General features: G+C 43.1%; 2 protein-coding genes and 1 long non-coding RNA gene across 4 annotated transcripts; 1 reads left to right on the forward strand and 2 right to left on the reverse strand.

The window, feature by feature from the left end:
- Positions 1-6,446: 6,446 nt before the first annotated feature.
- Positions 6,447-12,917, reverse strand: TNFRSF12A (TNF receptor superfamily member 12A). Of its 2 annotated transcripts, XM_087893866.1 has the most exons (6): positions 12,807-12,917; positions 12,228-12,496; positions 10,090-10,191; positions 9,281-9,415; positions 8,731-8,785; positions 6,447-7,502 (listed from the first exon to the last, which is right to left on the reverse strand). In XM_087893866.1, the coding sequence occupies exons 2-5, from the start codon at positions 12,298-12,300 to the stop codon at positions 8,733-8,735; spliced, it is 363 nt and encodes a 120-aa protein (XP_087749992.1). In that variant the 5' UTR covers positions 12,301-12,496; positions 12,807-12,917; the 3' UTR covers positions 6,447-7,502; positions 8,731-8,732. The 2 variants fall into 2 exon arrangements, with proteins under 2 accessions (XP_087749992.1, XP_034275614.1); XM_034419723.2 differs by lacking the exon at positions 12,807-12,917 and having other exon boundaries at positions 12,228-12,595.
- Positions 12,918-14,528: 1,611 nt separating this feature from the next.
- On the reverse strand, positions 14,529-22,250 carry LOC132712197 (uncharacterized). Its single transcript, XR_009622865.2, has 3 exons — positions 21,878-22,250; positions 21,036-21,234; positions 14,529-14,714 (listed from the first exon to the last, which is right to left on the reverse strand). It is a non-coding gene; the product is annotated as an uncharacterized LOC132712197 (long non-coding RNA).
- LOC117666781 (uncharacterized) lies at positions 21,967-26,065 on the forward strand. The gene is made up of 2 exons (XM_034419722.3): positions 21,967-22,381; positions 25,037-26,065. The coding sequence occupies exon 2, from the start codon at positions 25,037-25,039 to the stop codon at positions 25,814-25,816; it is 780 nt and encodes a 259-aa protein (XP_034275613.2). The 5' UTR covers positions 21,967-22,381; the 3' UTR covers positions 25,817-26,065.
- The last annotated feature ends 528 nt before the right edge of the window (positions 26,066-26,593 follow it).

Here is a 26,593-nt window from a genome sequence, read left to right on the forward strand (position 1 = left end):
CATTATCACCCACATCAGATGAACCTCAGCTATAAAGCAATTTTGCCCTTGCTGGGAAATTCAGATCCTTTTCTTATTTTTTGCTAGAAAACCCTGGCAAGCCTCTGCCTGTCAATTATTCATCGGAAACAAAGAACACCTGGTACCTTTGAGGCCTTAGACAGTTGAGATGCAAGTAATATTTTTCCATTTGCTTGGTGGAAGAATCTTGTTTAATCTAAAAATGTGCATATACTGCTGCTTCTCGACTTCCCCAGCATAGCATACACGGCTGGGGAATTCTGGGAGTTGAAGTCCACACATCTTAAAGTTGCCAAGGTTGAGAAACACTTCTCTTAAACCGAAGTGCCACTCAAATTAATCTGAGTTATAAAAACCTCTGCAACAGTAATTATCACCTGTCCTGTCTGTGATGTTTTAGGGCTGCGATTAAAAAAAAAGTCAACATGGCAGCCATAATCATGAAGCAGAGTTTCATTTGCATGGTTGAGGCATCCATCTTGACATTTTTACACTTCTGTGGAATTCTTTGTCTACCAGACAACAACTATCTTCACATAACAGGCCCAGCCAAGTCAGCTAAATTCCCAGCCAATGCATTCACGCAAAACCACATGCTTTTCCCCCATTTTAAGTGTGTTTGTTTTCCTGTCTTAGAATGCTGATGTGAGTCCAGCTCGTTCCCATTTTGATTTTTTTTGCCCCTGCGACAATCTCATATCTTCACAAAGAAAAACAACAACAGAATTAAGCAAACACACATTACCAAATTGGAAAAAATAAAAGAGGCAGAAGAAGAGAAAATAATAAGAACAAGAAGCGTTAGGGAATGATTCTTAGGAAAAAAATATCTGTTTTTAGGGAATTCCTAACAGCTATTTGGGAGGGGGCCAGTCAGGTCTCATTGGGGGTCCCAGGATACATTGCTATTGCAGGGAAGCTGTGCTTTATGGCGTGGGATCTCTTAATATTTGGTTTATTGTGCAAACCTAGAAAATCAGTCATGTGTGAACACAGCCAACACATAGCAAAGAAATCTTTACAAGGTGCCTATTCCTATTTATGTGCCATGCTACAGAAAAGTCCTGGACAAACTCCAGTAAGAGGACACTTTTTTTCCTCACTGGACAAAAGCAGAGAATTAAACCCTGTTTTTCATGCAACTCCAGAACAAAGAAACTGATCTAATCCAGAAGCTTGCACATTTGTCATGCGAGCTAAGGGATGGCAAAACTTCTTCCCTGCTGTTCAGAGATACTGTATGCTGGTCTGATGGAAAGCACTCTGTGCATGCCCCAAACCCCCAAGAAATATTGTCAAGCCTCTACAGTTAGTCCTCGATTTATGACCGTAACGGAACCCAGAATTTCCCTCAAAGTAAATCCATGAGTTGAGGCACCTGTGTGACTGACCAGATTTTTTTTACAGCGGTTATAAAGCAAATGCTGCTGTTTTAAAACAAATGTGATAGTTTTAAGGTGAATGCAGTGGTTGTATTCATTTCTTGTGGGTATTTTTGCCAGGAACTGTCAGAAAAGGTTGGAAACCGGAAACTGCCCCCAAAAAGTAAAATATCATAAATCATGGTTATGTTACTGTGGAACACGGCAAGTGGCTGTAAAAGTGTTGCTAGGTACCCAAAATGCAGTCACATGACTCTGTGTGTGTGTGTGTGTGTGTGTGTGTGTGTGTGTGTGTGTGTGTGAGAAGAGAGAGAGAGAGAGAGAGAGAGAGAGAGAAGGGGGGGGAGAATGGGAGGGAGGGGGGAGAAGGAGAGAGAGAGGGGGAATATTTGAAGGATATTCTCATAACTTTGACTGTCAAAGTCAATGGCTGTCACTGAGTGATTGTTCATCAAGCAAGGACTACCGGTACTGTAAGTATTCAATTGTTACAGCTTTGAATAGCCCAAGACTTTCTCACCTCTTCCTATAGTTGGATTCAGTTTAGATTAGTGCCTCACAAATATTTTCCTTCATTACCTAAACTGCTTATCAGAAAGTCCTTTGTACCCAATGTAAGTTAAATCCCTTTAAATAGTGGCAAGCAATTATAATCCCTTTACAACTTCTGGACTTCAATTCCCAGAATTCCATGCTGGCTCAGGAATTCTGGGAGTTGAAGTCCACAGGTAGTAAAGGGGACATAGTTACCCATTCCTGCTTTAAATCAATTTAAACATTCCTGTTGTGATTCGGTTCTTGTGCTGTTATCCAAATCAAATCCACCATTACCCCATTTTGGCTAATTAAGTTTGGGAAGCCCTGGGTTAGTTTAAATACTTCCTGGAACTGTTTCAGGCTGTTATTCCACGGAGAAAAAAAAAAGTTGTGGAAAGTTTAATTTGGCTCAATCTGATGGACTCAGGTGCTGTGAAGTTCTGGAGTGCAGCCACTGACCAGCCACAAGGAGGGAGAAACACCTCTGATTTTCCCTGATTTCTCTCCCCCTCCCTGCCCCCGCCACCTTCAGATGAGTCACTGGGTGGTGTCCGGGACAGGCTGGTATGAACTAAGGGGACAGGAATGCAGAACCAGGAGGCCGTAAGGGCAAGGAGAAGAAAAGGGAGAATGAGTCAGAGTCAGAGAAGGAAATTCTGGGGGAGGTGGCGGCAGCGAAGAACTGAACAAAAGGAACCAGAGGCTGGAAAGAAAAGCTGGCACAGAGGGGAAAAATTAGTACAGGGAAATGAGAAAGGAAATTAGCGGGAACAAAAAGTGGGAAAGGAAATTAGCGAAAAGAAAGCAAAAGTGGGAAATAATAACAATCATCTTTTAAGATTTCTTTCTTAAGAAAAAAGGCTGGAAAAAAAATTATGGAATACCAGGACTGGCAGATTGAAGTTGAATGCTTATGGAAAAAGAAAACCGTTGTTGTAGCATTCTATTGTGAATAGAATCCTTTGAGGGAGACCTTCCTCAGTATCTGGAAATATCAGATTAATCAGATCTGAACACCTTAATTTTACTAAAAACCACCCTGCTTGGAACTAGATGATGCCTTCATAACTCTTAGGTCCTTGGTTAGGGCTTGAATTATTATACACACAGCAATAATAATAAAACTAAACAGCATCTTCTTAGTCCAGGTCTCTGGGAAGGACTCAATGGATGGATAAAAATGCCAGATCTAGTCTAAACATCTGGCTGTGTGGCCAACTATAATAATAACAGATCATCTGTGGTGATTCCAGTGATTATTGGCTCGGTGCCATACCAAAAATTCTCAGAAGGTCATTAGAAAAATCTGTGCATTGACAAAATTTCCATCTGTCAATTGCAAAAGGCCACATTGCTTGGATCCACACATATATTACGTTGATGCATTACAACATCCCAAATTCTTGGGAAGAACTCAATTTATATGAAGGCCAACACCAGCTAAAGAAATGACGTTGTTGTGTGTATAATAACAATACACAAAAGTTTGTTTGAACCTTCAGTTTATAAAACTCCTGTGATATTCCCTCTCATACCAGTCTACTAAATAATTGAGATTAGGTAAAAGGTAGATCTGAAAGATAGGGAGGTAGTAAAAATAAATAGAATGAATTTAGCATTGAGAAGATGAAAGGCTGTAAAAATCTATCTGTACTAAAAGTGCCATGCTGAAAAAATAACACATCCCAAACTTTTTCTGGATCCCTCAAAAGAAACAATTCGGTTATTGGGGTGCGGGTTTTTGAAAACGAAAAGGATGACATTGAAAAGAAAGACTAGTGAAAAGAAAGATTGGAGTGACATGATAACCATGTTCCAATATCTCAGGGGCTGCCACAAAGAAGAGGTGGTCAAATTATTCTCCAAAGCACCAGAGGGAAGGACAAGAAGCAATGGATAGAAACTAATCAAGGAGAGAAGCAACCTGGAACTAAGGAGGAATATCCTGACAAATAGAACAATTAACCAGTGGAATAACTTGACCTCAGAAGTTGTGGGTGCTCTATCATGGGAGGTTTTTAAGAAAAGATTGGACAACCCTTTGTCTGAAGTGGTATAGGGTCTTTTATTTGAGCAGGGGAGTTGGACTAGAAGACCTCCAAGGTCCCTTCCAACTCCATTATTTTGTTACTCTATTGTTAAGTTGTATTGTACGAGCAACAATGGAATTTGAGCGCTGTGACCACTTCAGCATGACTTTCCTCTATGATTGTGTTGGAGTCTGTTTATTCAACACATATTTTTAAAAGTAGTGTTTCTCCACTGTGGGCATAAGATGACTTAACTGCATACAACATGACCCTCCAAAACATCACATCAACCAAAAAAACAAACAACAATAGAAGAACCCAAAACCACAACAATTAGCCAAAGAGAAACCCAGGTCAGTTGGTTATTCCTCAAATGCCAAAACATCAAAATAAACTTAATTTTGTGGATGCCCACAATCCTTCAGAGGGAAGAAAATCTTAAAAGAAGACGTTATCCTCAGAGACAGCAGCGTCCATAACCACCTACCTGCTGAATCTCCAAATTACGCAGAACTGGTTGGAGATGTGTTATGAGGCTACCCTGTACTCAAAGAAGCCATCATTTGGGGTTTACAGATATGGGAGCTCAGAGCCAAGGTTTATGTTTTATTTTCCTCAATTCCCAAATGGTGAGTATCCTGCTTCACTCGCTGAGCTTTTTAACTCCTCCATCAGCCCTCCAGGTGAGATTAAGAACAGGAAGAACCGAACGAGATGAGAGATATAGTGAAAATTAAGACTATAGTCTATTTGGTAAGCCAATAATTTTGTAAAAGGGCCAGAAGTGATTCCCATTTTGCTAGCATATTGAAATTAAAACGTCTCAAGGTTTGACAATCAATAGGTGCTGGAATGCTCCCAACTGTTGCTTGAGAAAAAAATACCTGTGAGGTATTTCAGCTTCCTTTGTGAGGAGTGCTAGTGTTTCAAAGCACTTTTCTCTTTCTTCCCAAATCCTGGCTACACTCAGATCAATTTAGCTGCAGAGAGGAAGCACATCAGGATGCCTTTAGGCTATACTTTAGCTACAAAGGAAACAGGAAGACTTTTTTTCCATGCCTGCCTGCCAGCTAGGCACTCCTCAATTTGCCTTCTCACAAAGGAAACGTTGGAAACTCTTTTCCTCTAGTGCTTTGAAGAAAGATCCCAGATTTTAACTGGTGCCTCCTATTTAAGTGACAAGCAAGACTCTAACCGGGCTACAGGGCCAGTCTGTGTTGGGGTGGCCAGAAGGCGAAAACTCAGCCATAGGACCTGTGAATAAAGAGTTCCTGACCATGCAGAGGTTTTTTTTTGGTCTGTACTTTTTGATTTAGAAAAAAGATGGCCAGGCAGGCTGATGTTTCAGAATTCCTCTCACAATAAAACACAACTCTTTTATTTATAACACTGGATTTTTTGACTGAACCACCCAATTATGTGAAAAACCAATCACACCCCGAAAGAGCAACCCCCAAAGAGCAATGGAAGAGTATTATTGCTTTAAACCAGGGTTATCAAACTCAAGGCCCAGGGGTCAGATCTGGCCTGTGTGGGTTGCCCTGGAAACAGTAAAGGACTGTGCCTCTGCTAGCAAAAATGGAGTTCGAGAGGGCCACACACAGCCCTCCCAAGGCCCATTTTCACTGGCAGAGAGTTGCAGGAGGCAGTCGCACGTGAAAATGGAGCTCAGGAGCCCGTTTTCTCTGGCAGAGCACTCGGGCCCCCACAGGCAGTCCCCAACACAAGTAACGTTGAGCTGGCCACACTTACCCTGGTCACACCTACTCCACCCCACCTCCCAGATCAAACCCAACCCTGATGCGACCCTCAATGAAATCAAGTTTGACACCCCTCTTTAAACATTCCATTTGCACTGGCCTACGTCAGTGTTTTTCAGAATTGACAACTTTTAAGATGTGTGGACTTCAATTCCCAGAATTCCCCTGCCAGCAGGAAATTTTGGGAGTTGAAGTCTACACCTTTAAAAGTTGTCAAGCTTGTAAAACACTGGTCTAAGTGAAGAGTAAGGGGTCTTAATCTGACTCTCAAATTGGGAGAGGTGAGAACCCTTATCTCTGGAAGAGCTCTCCAAGGGATATAGGATGGAAAAAACTGAAAAGTTTGATAGACTTCAATCCCCAGAATTCCCTAGGCAGCATTGTTTAAGAATTTTGGGAGCTGAAGTCCAGATATCTGAAAGCCCCCAAAATTGATTGAGACATTGATTTATTCATTAGCACAGTATTTACCTGTTCTGATCACAATTTAAGCAAAGTTGTTTTCCACCATTTGGAGATTTTACTTGGATTATTGGCATGGCATACATACATAATATATGCTTTACTACTTAGCTTGTGTGGGAGAGGAAACACAGGTGAAAATACTGTCTCTATCTAGAAATCTCATCATGCTGAACGACCTTAGAGGATTCGTAAAAAGAGACTCATCTCATTTATGTGAAATGCTTTAAAGGTTAAAAAAAAGAATCTCACAGTAAACCTTAAGATGATTTATTCAGCCTCAGCTTTTTGTATCATGCAAATCTGGCCAATTGTGGTTTATTTAATACATTAAACAAACTATGATTTAGAGTGGTGGTCAATATCAAACCCATCAATATTCACATTCATTTCTGGGGACAATTTGCAACATTTTCATACCAAACTTAAGCATTTTTATTTTACTTCAGTTCACAAATGCTATGTCAGGAAATGAAAGTCTTTTTCTTTTTTTTCCTGAATGCAGAGTTAAAAAAAAAAAACCAATCACACCATAAAATTAAAAATCTCTTATGAGAGCAGAAGACATAAATAGGGTCTCAACAGGGAGCACCAAAGAGAAAAGGAAGAGAGAAGATCAAATACCAGGGAGAGTCAGAGGAAATAAACTGGTGCCCTCCTTATGGAGCAAAACACCATAAATCCAAGGCAATTTGTGATTTTTCATGGCATTATGGGAGTTGTAGTCCAGAACATCTGGAACTACACCTAAATTGTCTTTTTGACGTAGTGGCCAGCCACTGATTGGATATAATGGTGCAGGAAACTCTGTTGAGGCTAGTCAACCTCTCTCATGGAGAGTTTTAGCACCCAATAGATCTCTATATACAGATAACCTAAAAATCACATTCATCGTTTTCCCTAAAACATTCCCCAGAAGGGAAACGACAAAGGAAGAGGCCCACAATGCAGATCTAGGAATTGCAAAGTTCCCCAAACTGTAAGCCCTGTAGAAAAATAAATCACCCCAATATGGGGCATTAGGCCTGGGGTATGTATATGCCAGAAGTGAGTTTTTTTTCACCTCACATAGCACAAGGCGTTTGACAAGAAAAATGGTCACCCTTTCCCCAGAGGGGCCTGTTTCCTGAAATGGGAACAAGAGACAGTAGGTTTCACAGCCCGTTGTTGAGTGTGCAAAATGTAAGGCCCCAGAATGCCAGGGCAGGTGAAAAATGTCTCTCGCAGCTTCAAGAAAAGTCGAGGTAATCAAAAGTGATGTTTTCTTTGCCGTTTCCTGCATCTGAAGTGGTGAAAAAAAAACAACAGATCTGTGGGGAAAAAAAAAACACAAGATAAATTTGTATCATACTCAGTATGATTCTTTCTTGTTGTCCTCCCAAATTCCCATCACTCTAGGGCAGGGGTCTCCAACCTTGGCAACTTTAAGACTTGTGGACTTCAACTCCCAGAATTCCCGGAGTTGAAGTTCATACATGGCTGGCTAGGGAATTCTGGGAATTGAAGTCCACAAAGTAGCCGAGGAGGGCAACTGGTTGGGAATGACAGCTGGGAAATGCTGAAATATATCAGAGATATTATTTTAGGAAAGGAAAACACTAGAAACAGACTGGTGAAACCAGAGGTTGGGACTTTTCTTGGATTAGATTGGCCTACTTACCAGGGTTGTCCTTAAATTTAAAAAAGGGCCATAGTGCCATTTACCTATTTATTATTTATTTATTGGATTTCTTATCCCACCTTTATGCCTTGATATCTTTACTTGAGCAAATCCGATGAAGAGCAGGATGTTTTAAAAACAAAAATATGCCAAGTATGAAATTGAGGGATCCTTGGTGCTTTCTTTTTTTTTTCTTTCTGAGCTTGCTTGTTTTCTTGCAGATGTTATATTACCCAAATTAGGTAACATCATCAGTACTAGTAGTAGGTATGAAATGAAATACATACTACTCATTTCAAGTATGAAACTGGAATTTTTTAGAGAGGGTATAAGATTAACAAAACAATCCTAGGCAGCATTGCTTAGAAATTAGACTTAATCAGGTGTCAGTCGCTGTAAATATGTGTACTAGGAGAACCTTCTGACATTATTCAAACATGAAAGTGCTTAGGAATGAACATGAAACTATGCCACACAGGGAAAAAAAGACTTCTATTATCACAGTGTGACTTCATTGTACTTCATACAAATATACTTAGCTTCTGTAAATGTTTCACTATCTAGAAAAAAAGTTTTCTGCTCAAGGTTATTGGGCAGGTTTCTGAAAAAGAGGGAAAGCTAAACATTTTGTGTTTGTTTTTGAGAACTAGAAACTTGGTTTCTCTTTCTCCCTTCTTAAAGTGTCACTTTATTTCTTTATTCATTTACTTATTTAATTTGCCACTCATCTCGCCACAGGTGACTCTGGCGGCTTAGAACATTAAAAGCTATAAAACCAATAGATATTTCTAATAACAATAATAGAAGTGTTCCACCCACAGGCAGAAAGGAAGGAAGGACAAGGAAAGGAACTGTGATTAGGAGTGTCCTGATCTCACCTTCAGTGTATCAGTGATTCTTGAGCTGAATGGCCTCCAGTTTCTTCAATTGGGGCTGAAAAGAGAGTAAAAGATAGTTAAAAGATTTATCAGTGTGAAGAAGAGGTGAAGACTTTGCTACACAGATGCTCACTGTAGTTCTTGAATTACGACAATTGGGACCAGAATTTCTGTTGTTAAGCATGGTGACTAGTAACTGTGTCATACCTGATTTTACGACCTTTTTGGACACAGTTGTTAAGCGAATTACTCCAGTTGTTAACACATGGTTGTTAAATAAATCCATCTCCCCCCCCCCCAATCTTTGCTTGTCGAAAGCCAGCTGGGAAGGTTGCAAATGGCAAACAAATGACCTTGGCATGCTGGTAAATACATGCCAGGATCATCTGATGTTGATCATGTGATAGTCATAAGTGTGAAAATCCATCAAGTCAGTTTTTTCAGTGCCATTGTAACTTCAAATGGTCGCTAAATGAATGGTTGTTAGTTGAGGACTACCCGTGGCAACAATTTCAAGTAGGACGAAACATCACAAAAAGGAAGAACTTACTGGTGAATTTTTCTCGCCTTCGGCAGCGGGCATAAATGATTGTGCCTGCTATGATGCTAGCCAGAAGAACAGCACCTAGCGATGCCCCAACTAGCACCCACAAATTTAAGGAGCTGGTGGGCTGGGGGTCTCCACCTGCAACAACGAGAAGAACACCTTAAATTCCCCTGAAAAAAATGACCTTTAGTTGATCTCAAAGGATCTTTGACTGATGCAGCCAATTTCTTAATCGGAAACAGACATCTACTGTTTAAAAATCCTTTCCCTTCCTGCCTACCTAGGCCCCTCAAGGCGGAGAGTTGCCACAACCAGTGGAATAAAACTGTATACAAAGACTTTACTTTTTCCAGTTTTAAATGTTGGAATAGAGGTGGGGGAAAAAAAAATCAGTTATCTTTTTCATTGCCAGCAGCACAACGGCACAACCCTGCTCATAAAAAGGCTGGCCAAAAACTGAGCCTCTGCTTCTTTCTGAACTCTAATTAACTCCAGGCCCCAAAAATGAGCTTTGAGATGACGCAAAGCAGCCACCAGGGCAAATTTGGACCTCTGTAAGGGAACGGCACCAGTGGCTGCTCTCATGCTTGGAGGAAGATGCCAAGGCTTACTTCCCTTTATTTATTTATTAATTAAATGTATATGCCACCCGTCTCACTATCAAGCGACCACTTGCTCCCAAAAGAAAGGGGAGGAATTAAAAACAAAGACTACAGTTAGCAGACATACAGCTAACAGCAGTGGGCTGAGTGTCCAAAGGCATTTGGAGCCCTCTTCCACCACACTACCAGGCATAGTTAGGAGCCACTCACAGGTAGAGCAAAAATCGTTCTTGTTTTGACTTTGGCACACTGAGCAATCCATGCACTTTTCCAAGTCGGGACTCCAGGACTGGCCTCCAGGACAGCTAGTTTCTGAGGAGGAAAAAAAAAAGGCAGAAAGGGAGTTGAGAGTTCACCCATCCTCCTTTTCACACAAACAGCATCAGGAAGTTTCTGCCTCCCTAAAGCACAGTGGGGTTAACCAAAGTTCTGGTATTTCTGATTCTGCCCCCTTGCAGGTATGTTAGATTCCAGTTCCAATAATCCCTGGCTTCCTACCGTAGAGTTATGGAAATTGAAACCCAGCATGTTTGCAGCCATAAGTGCTTTCCTAAAAACTCATGAATCAAGAGGGGGGGGGAAAGGGAGGGAAAGAAAGAGGGAGGGAGGGAGGGAGGGAGAGAGAGAGAGAAAGAGAAAGAGAAAGAGAAAGAGAAAGAAAGCAAGAAAGAAAGAAAGAAAGCAAGAAAGAAAGAAAGAAAGCAAGAAAGGAAGGAAGGAAGGAAGGAAGGAAGGAAGGACTTGGGTCATGGGAAGCATTATCAACTGGGTGAAAATAGGGAAGCAAAATAAGATTCATAAATGGGGAGCCACTCCATTTAATCCATGTGATCCAAGCCCACCCCCCATGACACCAGGGCTATTTCCAGAGGGGTAACGTCACTGGGGTGAGTGGGTATTGTGTTTCACCTCGAAACGTGAACCAGTGTTAGGAACAGGAGAACATGCGGGGCGGGGGGGAGGAGGTGTCAACTCAGGGAGCATCACATCGCAAAATGGGAGGGTGGGTAGAAGGAGGAGAGGGAGCCATCACGTCCCTCACTTTTAAATGACTTCATTGATAAAACATGCCTCCAGCGAGCAAGCAACCAGATGGCGCTGAGCCCAGAAGCAGAGATGCCGAATGACTCAGTGTGGGTCGCATGACGCCGACGTCAGATCGCTCAGCCTGCCCCGCCGACCCCCTTTTCTTCCCTTGCAGGAGTAAGACGCCCTGAGACTTTCACCCTGAAAGCCCGCCAATAGGAAAGAGGCAGGGTCGAGCGGGGCGGGGCCTCGCATTCATAAACATCCCACTTCTGACAACTTCTGTGATTGATGTCGAGGGGAGGGGCGGGGTTTAACTCAGCGCCGGTGTTTGCCAGCTGATAAGAAAGCCGCCACTAAGCATGTGCAGATTGCTTAGTCGGAGCGAACTACGTTATTCTATTTATTTATTTATTTAGATTTTTTTTTCTTTTATTCCGCCTTTATTACTTTATAACTCAAGGCGGTGAACGTACGTAATACTCTTTCCTACTCCTATTTTCCCACAACGAGGTGGGCTAGCCCGGGAGAGAGAGCGACTGGCAACCAAACAAATGTTACTTTACACCATTAGTCGTTTTCGTAAATCTCCTAACCGGCATCTTTACGTTAGGGGTGTCACAGGTTCAGCCCTGGGAATTAACGGAACCGCGATAGAAAGTTGCACTTGCTGGAAAAACTTTGCAGGGTGTCATTAAGATACTTTATATTGAATCTCTCTCTCTCTTCCTTGGAGGGTTCGCTGATCTAAGCCTTTTCCTTAACATCACGTGTGAACGCACCAGGACGCAGCCGTGTATCTACCGACACGTTTATCAACCAGAACGCTGGATTACTGGGAAACCGGCACACTCGTCCGTTTAAAAATCGCTGCGAAGTTTTCATTCCACGTTTTCTACACGAAGGGCAGCCACGGCCGAGACTCCTGATAAGCGCTCAATCACAAAAGGGATCCAGACAAACTACAAACAACTTCATTCATTCATTCATTCGTTCATTTATTCGTTCCTATGCTCATTCATTCACTCGCCAGCCTCCCCTTCCTCTGTTTTATCTCCACCTGCCGGCTCTTCCTCATCCCTCCCGAGCCCCCTCTCCCCAATGTCGCTTCAAACAGCCCCGGGGGACCGCGAGCGCGGTCAAAGGCGGCAATTCAACAGGTAGAGAGACCTTCGCGCCACCTTCCCGTCCCAACAACCCTGAAAAGCCGCACCTATTTGCTCTCCTCCGCCGACTCTCCTTTGGTTGAAAAGTTTGCCGAGAGAGGAGAAAAGGACACGCGTCCCCCCCCCCGTCCTAAATGCTCCCTGATCCCCATTTACCTGCGATGGGCTCTCCCCGGGAGAACCCCAGCAACGCGGGCAAGAGCCCCAGGATGACTCCCCAGGCAAGCATCTCAGGTGGATCTCGCTGCTTCTTCGCCGCCGCCGAGGATGTCCGATCGCGAAAGACCGACCGCCAGCCTCGCTCTGACTCAGTGTTGAAAACTCTCCCCGGCTCGGCTCGGCCCGGCTCGGTTCCCGGCGAGAGACGCCCCCGCAGTCGGGGATTGGCGGGCGCGGGGCCAGGACTCAGCGTTCCATCCTTTGATCTGCGGGGGAGGTGCGGGGGGGGGGAAGAAGTGGGAGCGGGAGCGAGTCAGCTCATGAAAGGAAACGGCCCGGCCGGAGAAGGGAAGACGGGGGAGGCAGCGAGAGGGAGGGTGGACGGGGACTCGAGCTTTGCCCCGGCCAGTCCCGGTTTCTCGGAAGCCCTGCTGGGCTGGAAATCCTGTGGCCCCTCTGGAAAGGGCCGCTTTCCGTCGTTTGGGCTTTTCTTTTCGTGTTTACAGCGGGGGTATTTTTTTGAAGCCACCAACCATAGTAGTAGTAGTAATAATAATAATAATAATTATAACTTACAAAAAAATTGCAGGATTTGGAACAGTAGCAGGTTAATTTAATATGATCATTTTAACTCTCCAAGATCAGAGGGGAGATTCCGATAGTCAAAAGTGCTGCATCAAATCCAGCCTGCGCAATCAACAACAAAATGTCAACAACAAAAATAATAATAATATTAAATAATATATGAAATAATATAATATATTATTGTAATATATATGAAATAATATTATATGAAATAATGTAATGTAATATGAAATATAATACTTCATATTACATTACATTATTTCATATATTATTTCATATTATATTATTTCATATATATTACAATATATCTGAAATATAATGTAAAATATAATGTAATATAATTAATATAATATAATATAATTAATATAATATAATATAATATAATATAATATAATATAATATAATATAATATAATATAATATAATATAGCAAATTGTATCTCGGAGATACTAATGAACTTGCTCTGAAGTTTTTGCTCAGGCAGTTATTATTTAGGGTTTGCTATACCTTGTACATGGTACTAGCCTGATTTATATATTTTTTTAATGTGTTCATTATTTCATTTCCCATCTTTATTTTGTATAACTCAGGGCAGAGGTACAATAATGCTTGCTCTTCCCATTTTTCTCACAACAACCCTGCAAGGTGGACTGTGCTGGGAGGGGAATAGCCTAAACTTCCTTCCCGCCACCTTCCATGCCGAGAACTCATCATTTCTTGGTTTCTAGCACCCAGCACCTTAAGCAGAGAGCCTCCGGGGAGAGTGGGGAAGGCTGTTTTCGCCCTCCCCAGGCTCCAAGAAAGCCGCTGGAGCCTGGGGAGGGTGAAAAACAGGCCTACCAGGCCCACCATGCCATCACATGCCAAAAGCGTGGGGAGCGTGGGGGGGTTGTGTGCATATGCGTGAAGGGGGGGCACACTGAATTATGGGTGCGGACACATGCGCGCAACCCCCCCTCCCCGCTTTTGGCACGTGATGGCAAAAAGTTTAGCCATCACTGGCCTAGAGGTAAATGCATTGTTTTACCCTTTCATACTCTTGTGTCTTCCAGAACCTATTGTTCCCATCAGCCACAGCTAGTGTTTGCAGAAGGATGGGGACTGTAATCCAGCCCATCATGAAGGTGTGGATGTTTGTATGCATGTTGTAGGAGGTGGCTAATTGCCAGCCTTGGCTGATCTCTTTTTGTACTGGATAGGATACCAACAGGAAAGCCCAAAAAGACTGGGAAGTTGCTAAAATTGTAGCAGAGAAAGGCAGTTGAGAATTGCTTCTGTGAAGATAGTCCTTGACTTACTACTTTTCGTTTAGTGACTGTTTGAAGTTATAAGGGCAATGAAAAAAGTGACTTCGTTTTTCACGTTTAGGAAAACCTTGCAGCATCCCCATGGACACATGATCAAAATTTGGACGCTTGGCAACTGACTCATTTTTATGACGACTGCAGTCTCCCCGGGTCATATGAACAGCTTTTGGATCTTCTGACAAGCAAAGTCTCTGGGGAAGCCAGATTCAATTTACAACCATGTTACTAACTTAACAACTGCAGTGATTCACTTAACAACTGGGGCAAGAAAGGTTGTAAAATGGGGCAAAACTCATTTAACAAATGTTTCACTTAGCAACCGAAATTTTGGGCTCAGTTGTGGTCATAAGTCAAGGACTAGCTATACCATACTGCTCCAAGAAAATCATACAGACTTGTCCTTGTAGTCAACGCTGATTGAACTCAAGAGAGATTTTTATTTTTAAATGCTTTGAGAGGAAGGGAGAATATAGTAGCTGACATATGGAAATGGATAGATATTAAAAGAAAATGCTTTTTCAACATACAGATTGTACAGAGAGATGCTTGATTTTGGGGCAATCCAAGTGCTGAGGTTTTGGAGTAGATCCACCTGAGCGGGGGCAGAAATAGGACATTTTGGAAATTAAAACCAAAGAAGCTTGGAGACATAATAATTGGATACTTCTGGAACTGTCTAGACTGCAAGGAAGTCATGCAACAGGCAGGAGAAAAGTTTTTAAAGGGAAAAAGGAGAGGAGAAACAGGCTTTCTAACTTGGCTGAGGACAGGACAGGTTTAAATGTTATAAATTTTAAATAAAATGTACTGGAAATTTATTTACTTTACAAAGTTGCTTTAGCAGAAGACACAATAAAGATTTGAAGGTAATTTCTGTTTTAGACATCAAATGTTCTGGGCACAGATCAGCCTCCCAGAAACACCCTTTGCCACTTCTGACTAATTTGGTATTCCTCCTGTGCTTTAGCCATCTTTGTCTATAATTATAGCAAAGCCAGGATTCTCTATGTCTGGCCTAAAAGCATGACAGACAGTAGATCAGTGTTTTTCAAACTTGAAAACTTTATCCTGTGTGGACTTCATGTCCCAGAATTCCTCCGTCGGCATGTTGGGATTTGAAGCCCACACTTCTTAAAATTGCCAAGTTTAAAACAGAATTGATTTGAATACTTTATTTGGCCAAGTGTGATTAGACACACAAAGAATTTGGTACAGAAGCACTAACTGTACACGCAAAGCAACAGATAGAATAATCCAATCTGAACATCTGGCTGACAGTATAACAAACCATAATAATACCACCAATTAAAGGGGAAGTAAAGAAGGTAACAGAAAGGATAAATAATAATATTACACTGCTGTATTGTAGATACAGATAGTCCTTGACTTAACAACAGTTCATTTAGTGACCGCTCAAAGTTACAATGGTATTGAAAAAAATGACTTATAACTGATTTTCACACTTATGATCATTGCATCAACCCCATGGTCACATGATTAAAATTCAGATGCTGTGATCACCATTTGCAACCTTCTGACAAGAGAAGTCGATGGGCAAGCCAGATTCACTTAACAACCGTGTCACTAACTTAAAAACTGCAGTGATTCACTTAACAACGTGTGGCAAGAAAGGTTGTTAAATGAGGCAAAACTCACTTAACAAATGTCTCACTCAGCAACGGAAATGTTGGGCTCAATTGTGGTCGTAAGTAGAGGACTGCCTGGATCAGCCAGCTCTCCATATTGTGAGGTTTCATCCATCCCATGAGGCAATTGACATATCATTTTGGTTTTGTGCTGATCAACTTATGTTAAATGGATTCCCTTCACTCTCTCCGAGTGGTTTCCCCTCCTTCGCTCCCCACTCCACTAGGGATATCCTTTTATTCTTGGTGAATTCCTCTCCTTTGCCCCCAATGCCAAGGAAGGTCACATCTAGCCTCACACTTCTAATCATTAGTGCATATATTTCTTTCCCTTTCCATCACTGACTTCATACCACAGTGCAGGAATGCCCAGGGTTTCAATACGCAGGAACTCGCTAGCAGGGAGTTGTGCAACCTTAGAAATTCCCTGGTGACAAAAAGGCGAGGCTGGTTGCCAAACTGTTGCAGCCATCTGGCGAGGCCCAGCCCTCTCGTTAGCTAGCCTCCACTCCAGGCATGTGACTCAGCGGAGGGTAAGATTTGAAGTCGGCTTTTCCAGGGCCCAGGAGCAATTCAAAGTATCCGGTTAAAATGCACGCTGTGCTCTCGGAAGTGCTTTTGTCTTTTAAGTAACCATTAAATGCCGCCGGCTGTGACGCTGACAGGCCGAAGATGGATGGATGGAGAGATGAGGCGCCTGGCGCTTCCCAGATGTGGTTTGGGTTCTAATTCCGATCAGCCCTGCCACCAGGCCAATTCTGGACCTCGTTGTTCTCAAGGATAGCCAAGTTAGCCAGGTTTATATGTGTGTGTGATGGAGACTGGATAAGGTAGCTAGAAAGAACTACGTAGGTTGTGGAATGTCTCACTCTTCTCACTGCATCTCCTTAATTGAGGCTTTTACACGTCAGCCAATGTGGTTTCAGATGACTTTGACCACTGTGCACTGGCCCCACTGCCTGGTGACTTCCAAATACTCCTGTCTGGATAACTGGGAATTAGTCTTCTCTGCTACTAGCAGAGAATCAAGGCAGGGCACCAGTTCATCCTCTTATCAGTGATGTCAGTCCCTGCCCACACCCACCCCTGCAGGCTAAAGAGAGCGTAAAGCAGAGTTGAGGAAGCGGGAGTCCCCCCCCCCTTCCAGGTCTAATCCTTTTTTTTCTAGTTACTGTATCTTGAATGCGCATTTCCCCATGGCCCAGATGAGAGAGCCTTTAGCGCCACCTGCTGGTCAGTTTGTGAATCCAGCTTTACAATTTTTAACCAAATATGGGAACTTCCTATATAGTGTGGTTCAGTGGTGAAATCTAAAATTTGTTACTACCGGTTCTCTGGGCGTGGCTTGTTGGCAGTGGGGGGTAATGTGACTGGGTGGGCGTGGCCAATTTTTTTTTAAAAAAAACATTTTTTCTACAACCTCTTCGGTGAAGACTTTGTAAAAAAATGCTTTCAAAAGGCTCTGACGTTCCCAGCTGAGTTGCCTGATTGGCAGAGGCTTTTTAAAAAAGTCTCTGTCGATCAGGCAACTCAGCTTGGATCGTCAGAGGCATTTAAAAGTAAAAAAGCCTCTGATGATCGAGCGGCTCAGCTGAGCATGGGGGAGCAGGGATTTTTGCTACTGGTTCTCCGAACCACCCGCCTCCATCGCTACCAGATCGGGTGATCCGGTCTGAACCGGGAGCATTTCACCCCTGGTGTGATTGTTTGTTTGTTTGTTTGTTTATTTATTTATTTATGTATGTATGTCAGTTTTGGATTCCTCATTGACTGCCTGGAGAACCCTAACCCTAATCCTAACTCCTAAAGTTTTCTGGGCAACATTTTTTTCTTCCAGAATTGGTTTGCCATTGCCTGCATGGTAGAGCTCAGTGTGTGTTTGTGTGTGTGCGTGCATTACTAATAAAGGATTAAATCCCACAATAAAGATCAAATGAGCAGCAGAAAATAATTTAAATATAAATTGGTCTTGGGGGCCGTTGGCCCATAGCCCATCTCCAAAGTACACAAAAACCCAAATAAATTGGGCTCCCCCAACATCCTACTTCTAGTGCCTGGGGAAACATCCCAGTTCTTTAATATCTGCAGGAGGTAAACAGGATTGGGATTGTAGGAATTCTGGGGTAGGAGGGGAGGGTATGCTATTCCACAGGAAGGATGACTTTAGGAATAATGGGAATACGTTTTACAACGTCTCAATGATGATAAGAATTTAGCACGTGGCATAGAGTACATGGATAACAATAGTAAAAATATATAAAAGGAGCACCTAATGCTATGGCACACGTATGATGGAACATGTAGCCAATTTTGTAAGGTATGAGGAATTCAAAAAAAGCTATAAGTTAGAATTTTGAAATACATTAGTTCATGAGAATGGAATAAGTGTTCTGTATATTAATATTGAGGCCATTTATCCAATTAGGCATAGTATTTTATTAGTTGGAGAAAATCTGCTTTTCCTCCTGTTTAAGCTCTCAAATGGCAGCTAGTCGCTATATCATCCATTGTCTGATGAGGAGAACATATGATTAGATAAGAAATCACTACTGGAGAAGTGATCTTTACTGGAGATGATGACCACTGACCCTCAGGCCTCCCAGCCCAGCCCTACCATGCCACCAGTACAGAGTAGGTGAAACCCAGCTCAAAAACAGTAACTGTGAGAGGGATCTTGGAGTCCTAGTGGACGATCCCTCAAACATGAGCTAATAATGTGCAGCAACAGCACAAAAAGCTAATACAATCCTTGGTTGTATAAACAGAGGCATAGAATCAAAATCACCTGAAGTATTCTTACCACTTTATAAAGCCTTAGTAAGGTCACACCTGGAATACTGCATCCAGTTTTGGTTACCACATTACAAAAAAAGATGTTGAGACTTTGGAAAAAGTGCAGAGAAGAGCAACTAAGATGATTAAAGGCCTGGAGTCTAAAACATATGAAGAATGGCTACAGGATTTGGGGTTGGCTAGTCTAGAGAAAAGAAGGACTAGGGATGACATGATAGCAGTATTCCAGTATTTGAAGGGATACCCCAAAGAAAATGGGGTCAACTTATTTTCCAAAGCACCAGAGGCAAGACAAGAAACAATGGATGGAAACTAATCAAAGAGAGGAGCAACCTGGAATTAAGGAGAAACTTCCTAACAGAACAGTTAACCAGTGGAACAGCTTGACTTCAGAAGTTGTGGGTGTATCATCACTGGAGTCTTTTAAGAAGAGACTGGACAGTCACTTGTCTGAAATGGTATAGGGTCTCCTGCTTGAACAGGGGGTTGGACTAGAAGACCTCCAAAGTCCCTTTCAGCTCTATTCCGATAGATTGATCTGTCTTGGCAACTTGACATCTTCATTAAAAGACTAAGATGCCAGGTAACCAACATGGCTATAACGTATCTGCACCTGTCTCAGGTTCATCCTTAGCCACTCAGTGACAACTCAAACCGCAAACTGAGCAGCATATACGTTTGGACCATCTGAGGTCATAATTTCCTCCCCAATGGACTCCAAGATGGAAGACTGGTAATGCTTTGACTGAGATTTCTTGCATCGAGAGATCAAGAGTAGAAAGGCATGAGCAGATAGATTTCCTGACTCCTATTATCTGGCAAACTCCCTGGATCACATTTAGGAATAGCAGTTGAACATGGGCCCCATGTTCTGATCTCTATAACCATGACTCTTTCTTGAGCTGTGGGTTTGTTTTGGGGTGCCAGTCCCACTCTGATTGGTGACTCCACTCTGATTGGTGACACCTGACTAGGTGACTCAGTGGCTAAAACACGGAGCTTGTCGATCAGAAAGGTCGGCAGTTCAGCAGTTCGAATCCCTAGTACAGGTCTCCTGCGTGAGCAGGGGGTTGGACTAGATGACCTCCAAGGTCCCTTCGAACTCTGTTACTGTTACAAAGGTGGCATGTAGCTTTTAAAGTAAAATGCTTTCAGAATGGTATTTGGAATCTGGCAGCATCTAGACTGTGTTAACCACAATCTTTCTGCAAAGTGGCAAAATCTATCATGAAGCAGAAAATAAAATTCAGAATTAACTTGCCTTGAAGAAGCGATCAAACAAAAAACAAGCTAAGGGAATATGGGAACTGCCACCTTGTGGACTTGTTGAAACCTGCACGCAAGTGTTAAGCACCTTCCATTCTAAGATCCAATTTCTCTCCTTATTGTAATTGCATCTGCGAGATCATTGCATAAAAGTTCCAGAAAACCTATTTTTTTCTATTATTTTGCAGCTACATCCTGGGGCTTATGTTTCTCTGCTCTCCACCCACTAAGCCCTGGTTCATTGTCCTGAATTGAATTCTCTTTGTCCAATGTATATTTCCCCGCAAAGGAATGACTCCTCCAATGGAGAGGGTCAGCTTTAAATGCTTCATTTGTTGAAATCTCCTTGGAAAACAGTGTGGTTCAGAGCTTTATTATTCCCAGTTTGTGTGGCTACAACACAGTCTATAAATGGAGCTTATTGGAGAAGAAAGATGGTTGTAGCCAACAGAAATTGTTATAGGTGAGTGAGGGGCCTCAAGATTCCTGTTCCAGCCTCCCCCATTTAATTGTTGCAAGTTTCATTGCATGTTTCAAGGACATGCTCCATGGTTTAATGCATCAGGAGGGCACCAAATTGGAGAAAACTGACATACTGGCAGCTACTTAAAAACCATATCACTTCAAATCTCTGTGACTCTTCCCTTCTCCTTCTCCTTCTCCTTCCCATCCTCCTCCTCCTCCTCTTCCTCCTTCTCCTTCCCCCCCTCCTCCTCCTCTTTTTCTGCAGGTCAGGCTTTGGATCCCATTTTCTGGCTTTGTGGCAGAACTTGAATCAAGGTTTTTGGGGACAGACAGCTGATGCAGTTGTATCCACACACATCCCTGGTGTGTCATGGGGCAAGATATGCAAAAAATACACTCAAGTAAGTTCTCAGAGAATATGGTTTTTCTGTTCTACAGCATATAGCTAATGGATGACCCCGAGCAAAGGACCAGAAGTTGTTATTTTCACATGTATCACATGATCTGTATTCAGAATGTGGGCTTGGGAGTTGAATCAAAGCCAACCACTTGCAAGGGCTGGTTTGCAAGCAGAAATCCAGATATTCTTTGCAGTGCTGAAAATGATACATAGTGACCTCATCGTGCCATTTGTGTTCCAGTATCTGCCACAATGGCAACAGTCATACATTTTTCATCATTTCTGTCTGGTGGGACATAGATTGAGACGTGAAACAAATAAACACGTATAGTGTAGGTGGTACCTGGTTCAGTAGTAGTAACTGCGAGAGGAATCTGGGAGTCCTGGTAGACAATCACTTAAATACGAGATAGCAGTGTGTTGCAGCTGCCAAAAAAAGCCAACGCGGTCCTAGGCTGCATCATATAATGCCTCAGTAAGGCCATACTTGGAATATTGCATCCAGTTTTGGTCACCATGGTATAAAAAAAGATGTGGGGACTCTAGAAAGGATGCAGAGAAGAGCAACAAAGATAATTAGGGGACTGGAGGCTAAAACATATGAAGAACGGCTGCAGGAATTGGGTATATTTAGTTTAATGAAAAGAAGGACTAGAAGTGACATGACAGCAGTGTTCCAATATTTGAGGGGCTGCCACAAAGAAGAGGGGGTCAACTTTTCTCCAAAGCACCTGAAGGCAGGACAAGAAGCAATGGAAGGATGGATGGATGGATGGGAACTAATCAAGGAGAGAAACAAGCTAGAACTAAGGAGAAATTTCCTGATAGTTAGAACAAGCCTGGCTAGGTGGCTCAGTGGCTAAGACACTGAGCTTGTCGATTAGAAAGGTCGGCAGTTCGGCAGTTCGGATCTCTAGTATAGGTCTCCTGTGTGAGCAGGGGTTGTACTAGATGACTTCCAAGATCCCTTCCAACTCTATTACTGTTACAATTAATTACTGGAACGGCTTGCTCCAATACTGGAGGTTTTTAAGAAGAGACTAGACAATTATTTGTCTGAAATGGTACATGGTCTCTTGCCCTAGCAGGGGTTTGGACTAGAAGACCTCCAAGGTCCCTTCCAATGCTGTTATTCTCTTACTCTGTTAAAACCACCTGTAGTTCAAGAGAAGGAGACATACTTACATCTCAGGCCATTATCTGACCTGCAGCCATTATTCTGTGAAACCTGGCACATCTCTGCTTTTGTTAGAGGCTTGTTTTGAATCCATTCCCGGGAAGCAACTGTAAAAGGGAGGAAAACAGATTCTCCAGGGTCTTAGCTCATTCCTTCCATTCCTGGGCTGGACATGGGAAGGCCATTGATGGAAAAAACACAGCATATAAAAGCTCACAAGAGAAGAGGGCGTCCAATGAATGAAGTTGTATTGTTCTTTGTTCACATCTCTTTGTGGGGAAGTGGCAGCCTCCAGTGTGCAGCTGGATGGGGACAGCAGCTATTCTTACTTGGAGAAGTGAGTTTCAGTTCAGCTTTCCACTTCTCACTACGCGGCCCATCCTAATTTGGATAATCGGGAACAAAAAATAGAACAAAATTTTCTATCTTGAAGTACCAGACAGATGGCAGATCCAACAAACTGAAGAAGTCTAAGAAGGTGGAAGGAGAAAGACACAGAGTACAGAGTAAAGGTAAAAACTTGGTGCTCCAGAGGCAGGGAAATTTCACAAAGTAAAATGTTTGATTGAATATTAAGAGAACTGTTGGACACAGGATACAAAAGCAGAGGAAAAGGAGGGGACTGGAAGGAGGGACGGTAAAGAGAAAAATTGCACTTGTATGCTTTAATCCAAAGAGATCTTTGCTGACCCAGAATTCCTCTCTTGGTCGAATGGGTTGAAGATAAGAAAGTTGGGTTGCTTATGTGCAACTATTGTGAATTTTGAGATCATTCACAAACCAACTAAAAAGCCCAGCTTTTGTTCTGGACTGTCTCTTAAATCTTGCTCCAAATTTTATCTTTGCAAAGTGGCTGCTTTTCTCCTTTCTATCGCTTTCTCCCTTTAGCGGGGAAACAAGTCTAGACTACTTGCAATCCTCTTGTATTTTCATTTCCTTTGTCTTAGAAAAGGGGAGAAGGAGAAGGAGGAGACGGAGAAAAGAAACTCATTAAAATTGAAAAGTTGCAATGTTGGCATTTTGGGTCCTTCTACGTAAACAGCTCCTAGTAATATCAGCCCCGAAGCCCTGAGCTATTTCTCCATTACCCTCACTTTATTTACTGTTATTTGAGGTAAAGAAGGAAAAGGCAATACAAATGTAGAGAAGTTTTTTTTTTTACAAGTGGAAGATGTAAAATTCAGCAAATTTGGCAGCTAAAAAACTGATTGCCACAACTGAGCCCAAAATTTCTGTTGCTAAGCAGGACAAATGTTAAGTGAGTTTTGCCCCATTTCACAACTTTTCTTGTTAAGTGAATCACTACAGTTGTGGCAAATGGAGCAAAATTTACTCAACAACTGTCTTGCTTAGCAATGAAAATTTTGGACTCAATTGGGGTCATAGGTTGAGGACTACCTGTATAAACCTGTTAGAATATTACCACTAATCTTCCTGTACATTTTTCATGGTTTGGCCTCTAGTCATAAATTAATAGTTCACCTTTGCTAATTTCAGGCAGCTTTTATGAAACAGAGGAACAAACCTTTGCTGAGATTTCAATATTTCGAAATATTTTCAATATTTTCAAAGTGGTGTTTAGGGAAGGACTAACAATTTAGGTTATTTTCTTTTTGTATAGAGAAGGATTTGTGGGGGATTTTTTAAAATTTCACATACAGCTGTAGCGCAGGGGATGGTGCAGTGATTGGATAATGTTCTTCCCACTCTACTTTTGGTCAGTTGATGGAAATTGATTGAGTTTGATTGGCTAAGTCCCTTCTTTCCTTCCTTCCTTCCTTCCTTCCTTCCTTCCTTCCTTCCTTCCTTCCTTCCTTCCTTCCTTCCTTCCTCCCTCCCTCCCTCCCTCCCTCTTCCTTCCTTCCTTCCTTCCTCCTTCCTCCCTCTCTCCCTCCCTCCTTCCTCCCTCTCTCCCTCCCTCTTTCCCTCCCTTTCCCCTCCATCTTCCTTCCTTCCTTCCTTCCTTCCTTCCTTCCTTCCTTCCTCCCTCCCTCCCTCTTCCTTCCTTCCTTCCTTCCTTCCTCCTTCCTCCCTCTCTCCCTCCCTCCTTCCTCCCTCTCCCTCCCTCTTTCCCTCCCTTTCCCCTCCATCTTCCTTCCTTCCTTCCTTCCTTCCTTCCTTCCTTCCTTCCTTCCTTCCTTCCTTCCTTCCTTCCCCTTCTTTCCTTCCTTCCTCCTTCCTCCCTCTCTCCCTCCCTCCTTCCTCCCTCTCTCCCTCCCTCCTTCCTCCCTCTCTCCCTCCCTCTTTCCCTCCCTTTCCCCTCCATCTTCCTTCCTTCCTTCCTTCCTTCCTTCCTTCCTTCCTTCCTTCCTTCCTTCCTTCCTTCCTTTCCTCCCTCCTTCCCTCCCTCCCTCCCTCCCTCTGTTCAGTTTCTCAATGGGAAGAACTTCACTGGGATTCAGCAAGTGGAATTTTCTCCAAATGTTTGGAAAAATCCCACTTGTTGAATTTGTGCCTCAGTTACTCAAGGAACAGAAATCCTGGAAGAGAAGAAGCAGCTACTAAAGAACAAGCAGGGGCCTGAATGAACCCTGCCGATTCTGCTCTTTTCTTGTTTTGCTTCATTTACTTTTCACCCTTCCTCCTCTAACCTTGATCCTGATTTGTAACTTAGTAAGAACCTCATCCCATTTTTCATCTTGAGTGAAAAAAAGACTCTGTGGGACACCAAATATTATGACCTCTTCATTCTCTGCTCAGTATGCATAGTTCACACATAAACAATGCTTCCACCTCCCAATCCCATGTGAACAATTTGCAATCAATTCATAAAAATTCATTTTATACTTACCACTCTCTCTTGAGCGCTGTCATACTTCCATACTTGGGAATCTATTTAGGAGGGGAGGGGGGAAGGAGTGGATGGATAGAAGGAAGGAAGGAAAGACTTAGCCAATCACAGTGAAATGATTTCCATCAACTTACCAAAAGTAGAGTGGGAAGAATAGATGGAAGGGAGGGAGGAAGGAAGGAAAGGAAGGATGGAAGGAAGGGAGGGAGGGAGTGAGGAAAGGAGGAAGGAAGGGAGAATGGAAGGAAGAGATGGAGGAAGGAAGGAAGGAAGGAAGGAAGGAAGGAAGGAAGGAAGGAAGGAAGGAAGGAAGGAAGGAGAAATGGCCTCTTTAATGAGACTTATCTCTCTCTTATCCCTTCCTTTATCTCCATAGATGGCGGCTTTGGTTACCGGTCTGGCCCGACTTTTTCAGCCAACTATGATGCTCCCCGGAGGAAAATCTGATGGTCTTGGCCTGGCCCCATGGTACCTCCTCTTGGGCCTACGCTTGGTGGCCCTCCTTCTAGCCAATGACCCCTGGTCCTCTGCAAAGGCAGACCTGGTCTGTAACTGGACGAAGGCAACAATGGAGGAACATCTTCAGCCTTTTTGTCAAGCTCTCTGCTTCAACCAGCACTTCTCTTCTCCCACCTCTTCAGCGTGGGGCCTTGGTTTTCTGTTTGGCCTGTTCCCGGTGGGGCTTATGGGGCTCATAAGGGTTGTATCCAAGCACCAGAAAAAGGCTGCAAGGGCAGCAGAGGAAGAGCAAGCAAACCCTGATGGTGTCAATTATGCCATGGTGGCTGCAGAATCGCATCCATCTCTCAAAGAAACCACCTTAGAAAGAAACGTAGCTCCACCCGATGCCAAGACTTCTTCTCCATCTACCTGGCACTTAGCAGCCTATGCTTGTCTGGTGATTCTTCTCCTGGTAATGGAGCTGGTTTTCCTCTGGGTTGTAATTGCTCTGCAGATTCCGTTGGTGTCTGAAATGATCTTCCGGTGTCTTCTGGGGGGACGGGCCTGTCCCCCAATTCTTGAGTGTGCCATGCTGGGCCAAGTAGACAAGCAGGTGGCCTTGTGGGGATTGATCTTCACGGCGCTTGTCAACGTGGTTGTTTGCCTGTCCTGCCTCCTCTTAAGACTTGTGAAGATTTCCCGGTGCCACCAGTGATATGTGTGAAGAGTGACACCCCCCCCAAAAATCCTTCTACTAGCTGCCCCCCAAAAACTTGCCTTTTCAAGTTCTGTATTTTCAAGAATAGTATTCCTTGTCCTTTCCTTGCCATCTTCCATCTTCTGTCATGAGCTATTTTTTAAAAAATGTAATTGACGTTTAAAATATATGAATGGCTAGATTTATACTAGAAATGTTAAATTTTGGAATGTGCTGGACAAATAAACCTAATAAGAAAGGAAAACACGTGAAGGTTCTTAAATGTGTATGTTTATAAAAAGTGGTATTCCTTAGGCTGAGAGAGCCAATGTGGGATAGAAGCTAAGATGTTGGACTAACACCAAAGAAACCACGTTTAAATCACTCCTTTGTCATCGCAGAAACAGCTACCCCCTCTCCCTCCCTCCCTCTCTCACTCACTTTCTCTCTCTCCCCTCCCTCCCTCTCACTCCCCCTCCCTCTCTCTCTTTCTCTCTGTCTTTGTCTCTCTCCCTCTTTCTTTTTCTCTCTGTCTCTCCCTTCCCCTCTCTTCCCCTCCCCCACTCTCTCCCCCTTTCCTTTCTCTGTCTCTCTGTCTCCCTCTCTCTCCCTCTGTGTGTGTCTCGCTTTCTCTCTCTCCCTCTCCCTAATTTTGTCTCTCTCCCTCTCTCTGTATCTCTCTCTCCCTCCCTCCCTCTCTCTCTTCCTCCCTCCCTCCTGTCTCTCTCTGTCTCCGCTCTTTCCCTCTCCCTGTGTGTGTGTGTGTCCCTCTCTCTCTTTCTGTTTCTCTGTCTG

The sequence above is a fragment of the Pantherophis guttatus genome, chromosome 4, assembly GCF_059756535.1.
Source record: "Pantherophis guttatus breed Tessera chromosome 4, ASM5975653v1, whole genome shotgun sequence".
Taxonomy (NCBI): Eukaryota; Metazoa; Chordata; class Lepidosauria; order Squamata; family Colubridae; genus Pantherophis; species Pantherophis guttatus.

Bases quoted from the DNA above. Each gene is read 5' to 3' on its own strand.
- TNFRSF12A (XM_087893866.1), bottom strand. From the start codon at position 12,300: ATGCTTGCCTGGGGAGTCATCCTGGGGCTCTTGCCCGCGTTGCTGGGG. The intron at 10,192-12,227 runs GTAAATGGGGAT...TTTCCTCCTCAG, and splicing joins CCGGGGAGAGCCCATCGCAG to AAACTAGCTGTCCTGGAGGC. The intron at 9,416-10,089 runs GTGAGTGGCTCC...TCGTTGTTGCAG, and splicing joins GAACGATTTTTGCTCTACCT to GTGGAGACCCCCAGCCCACC.
- LOC117666781 (XM_034419722.3), top strand. From the start codon at position 25,037: ATGGCGGCTTTGGTTACCGGTCTGGCCCGACTTTTTCAGCCAACTATG.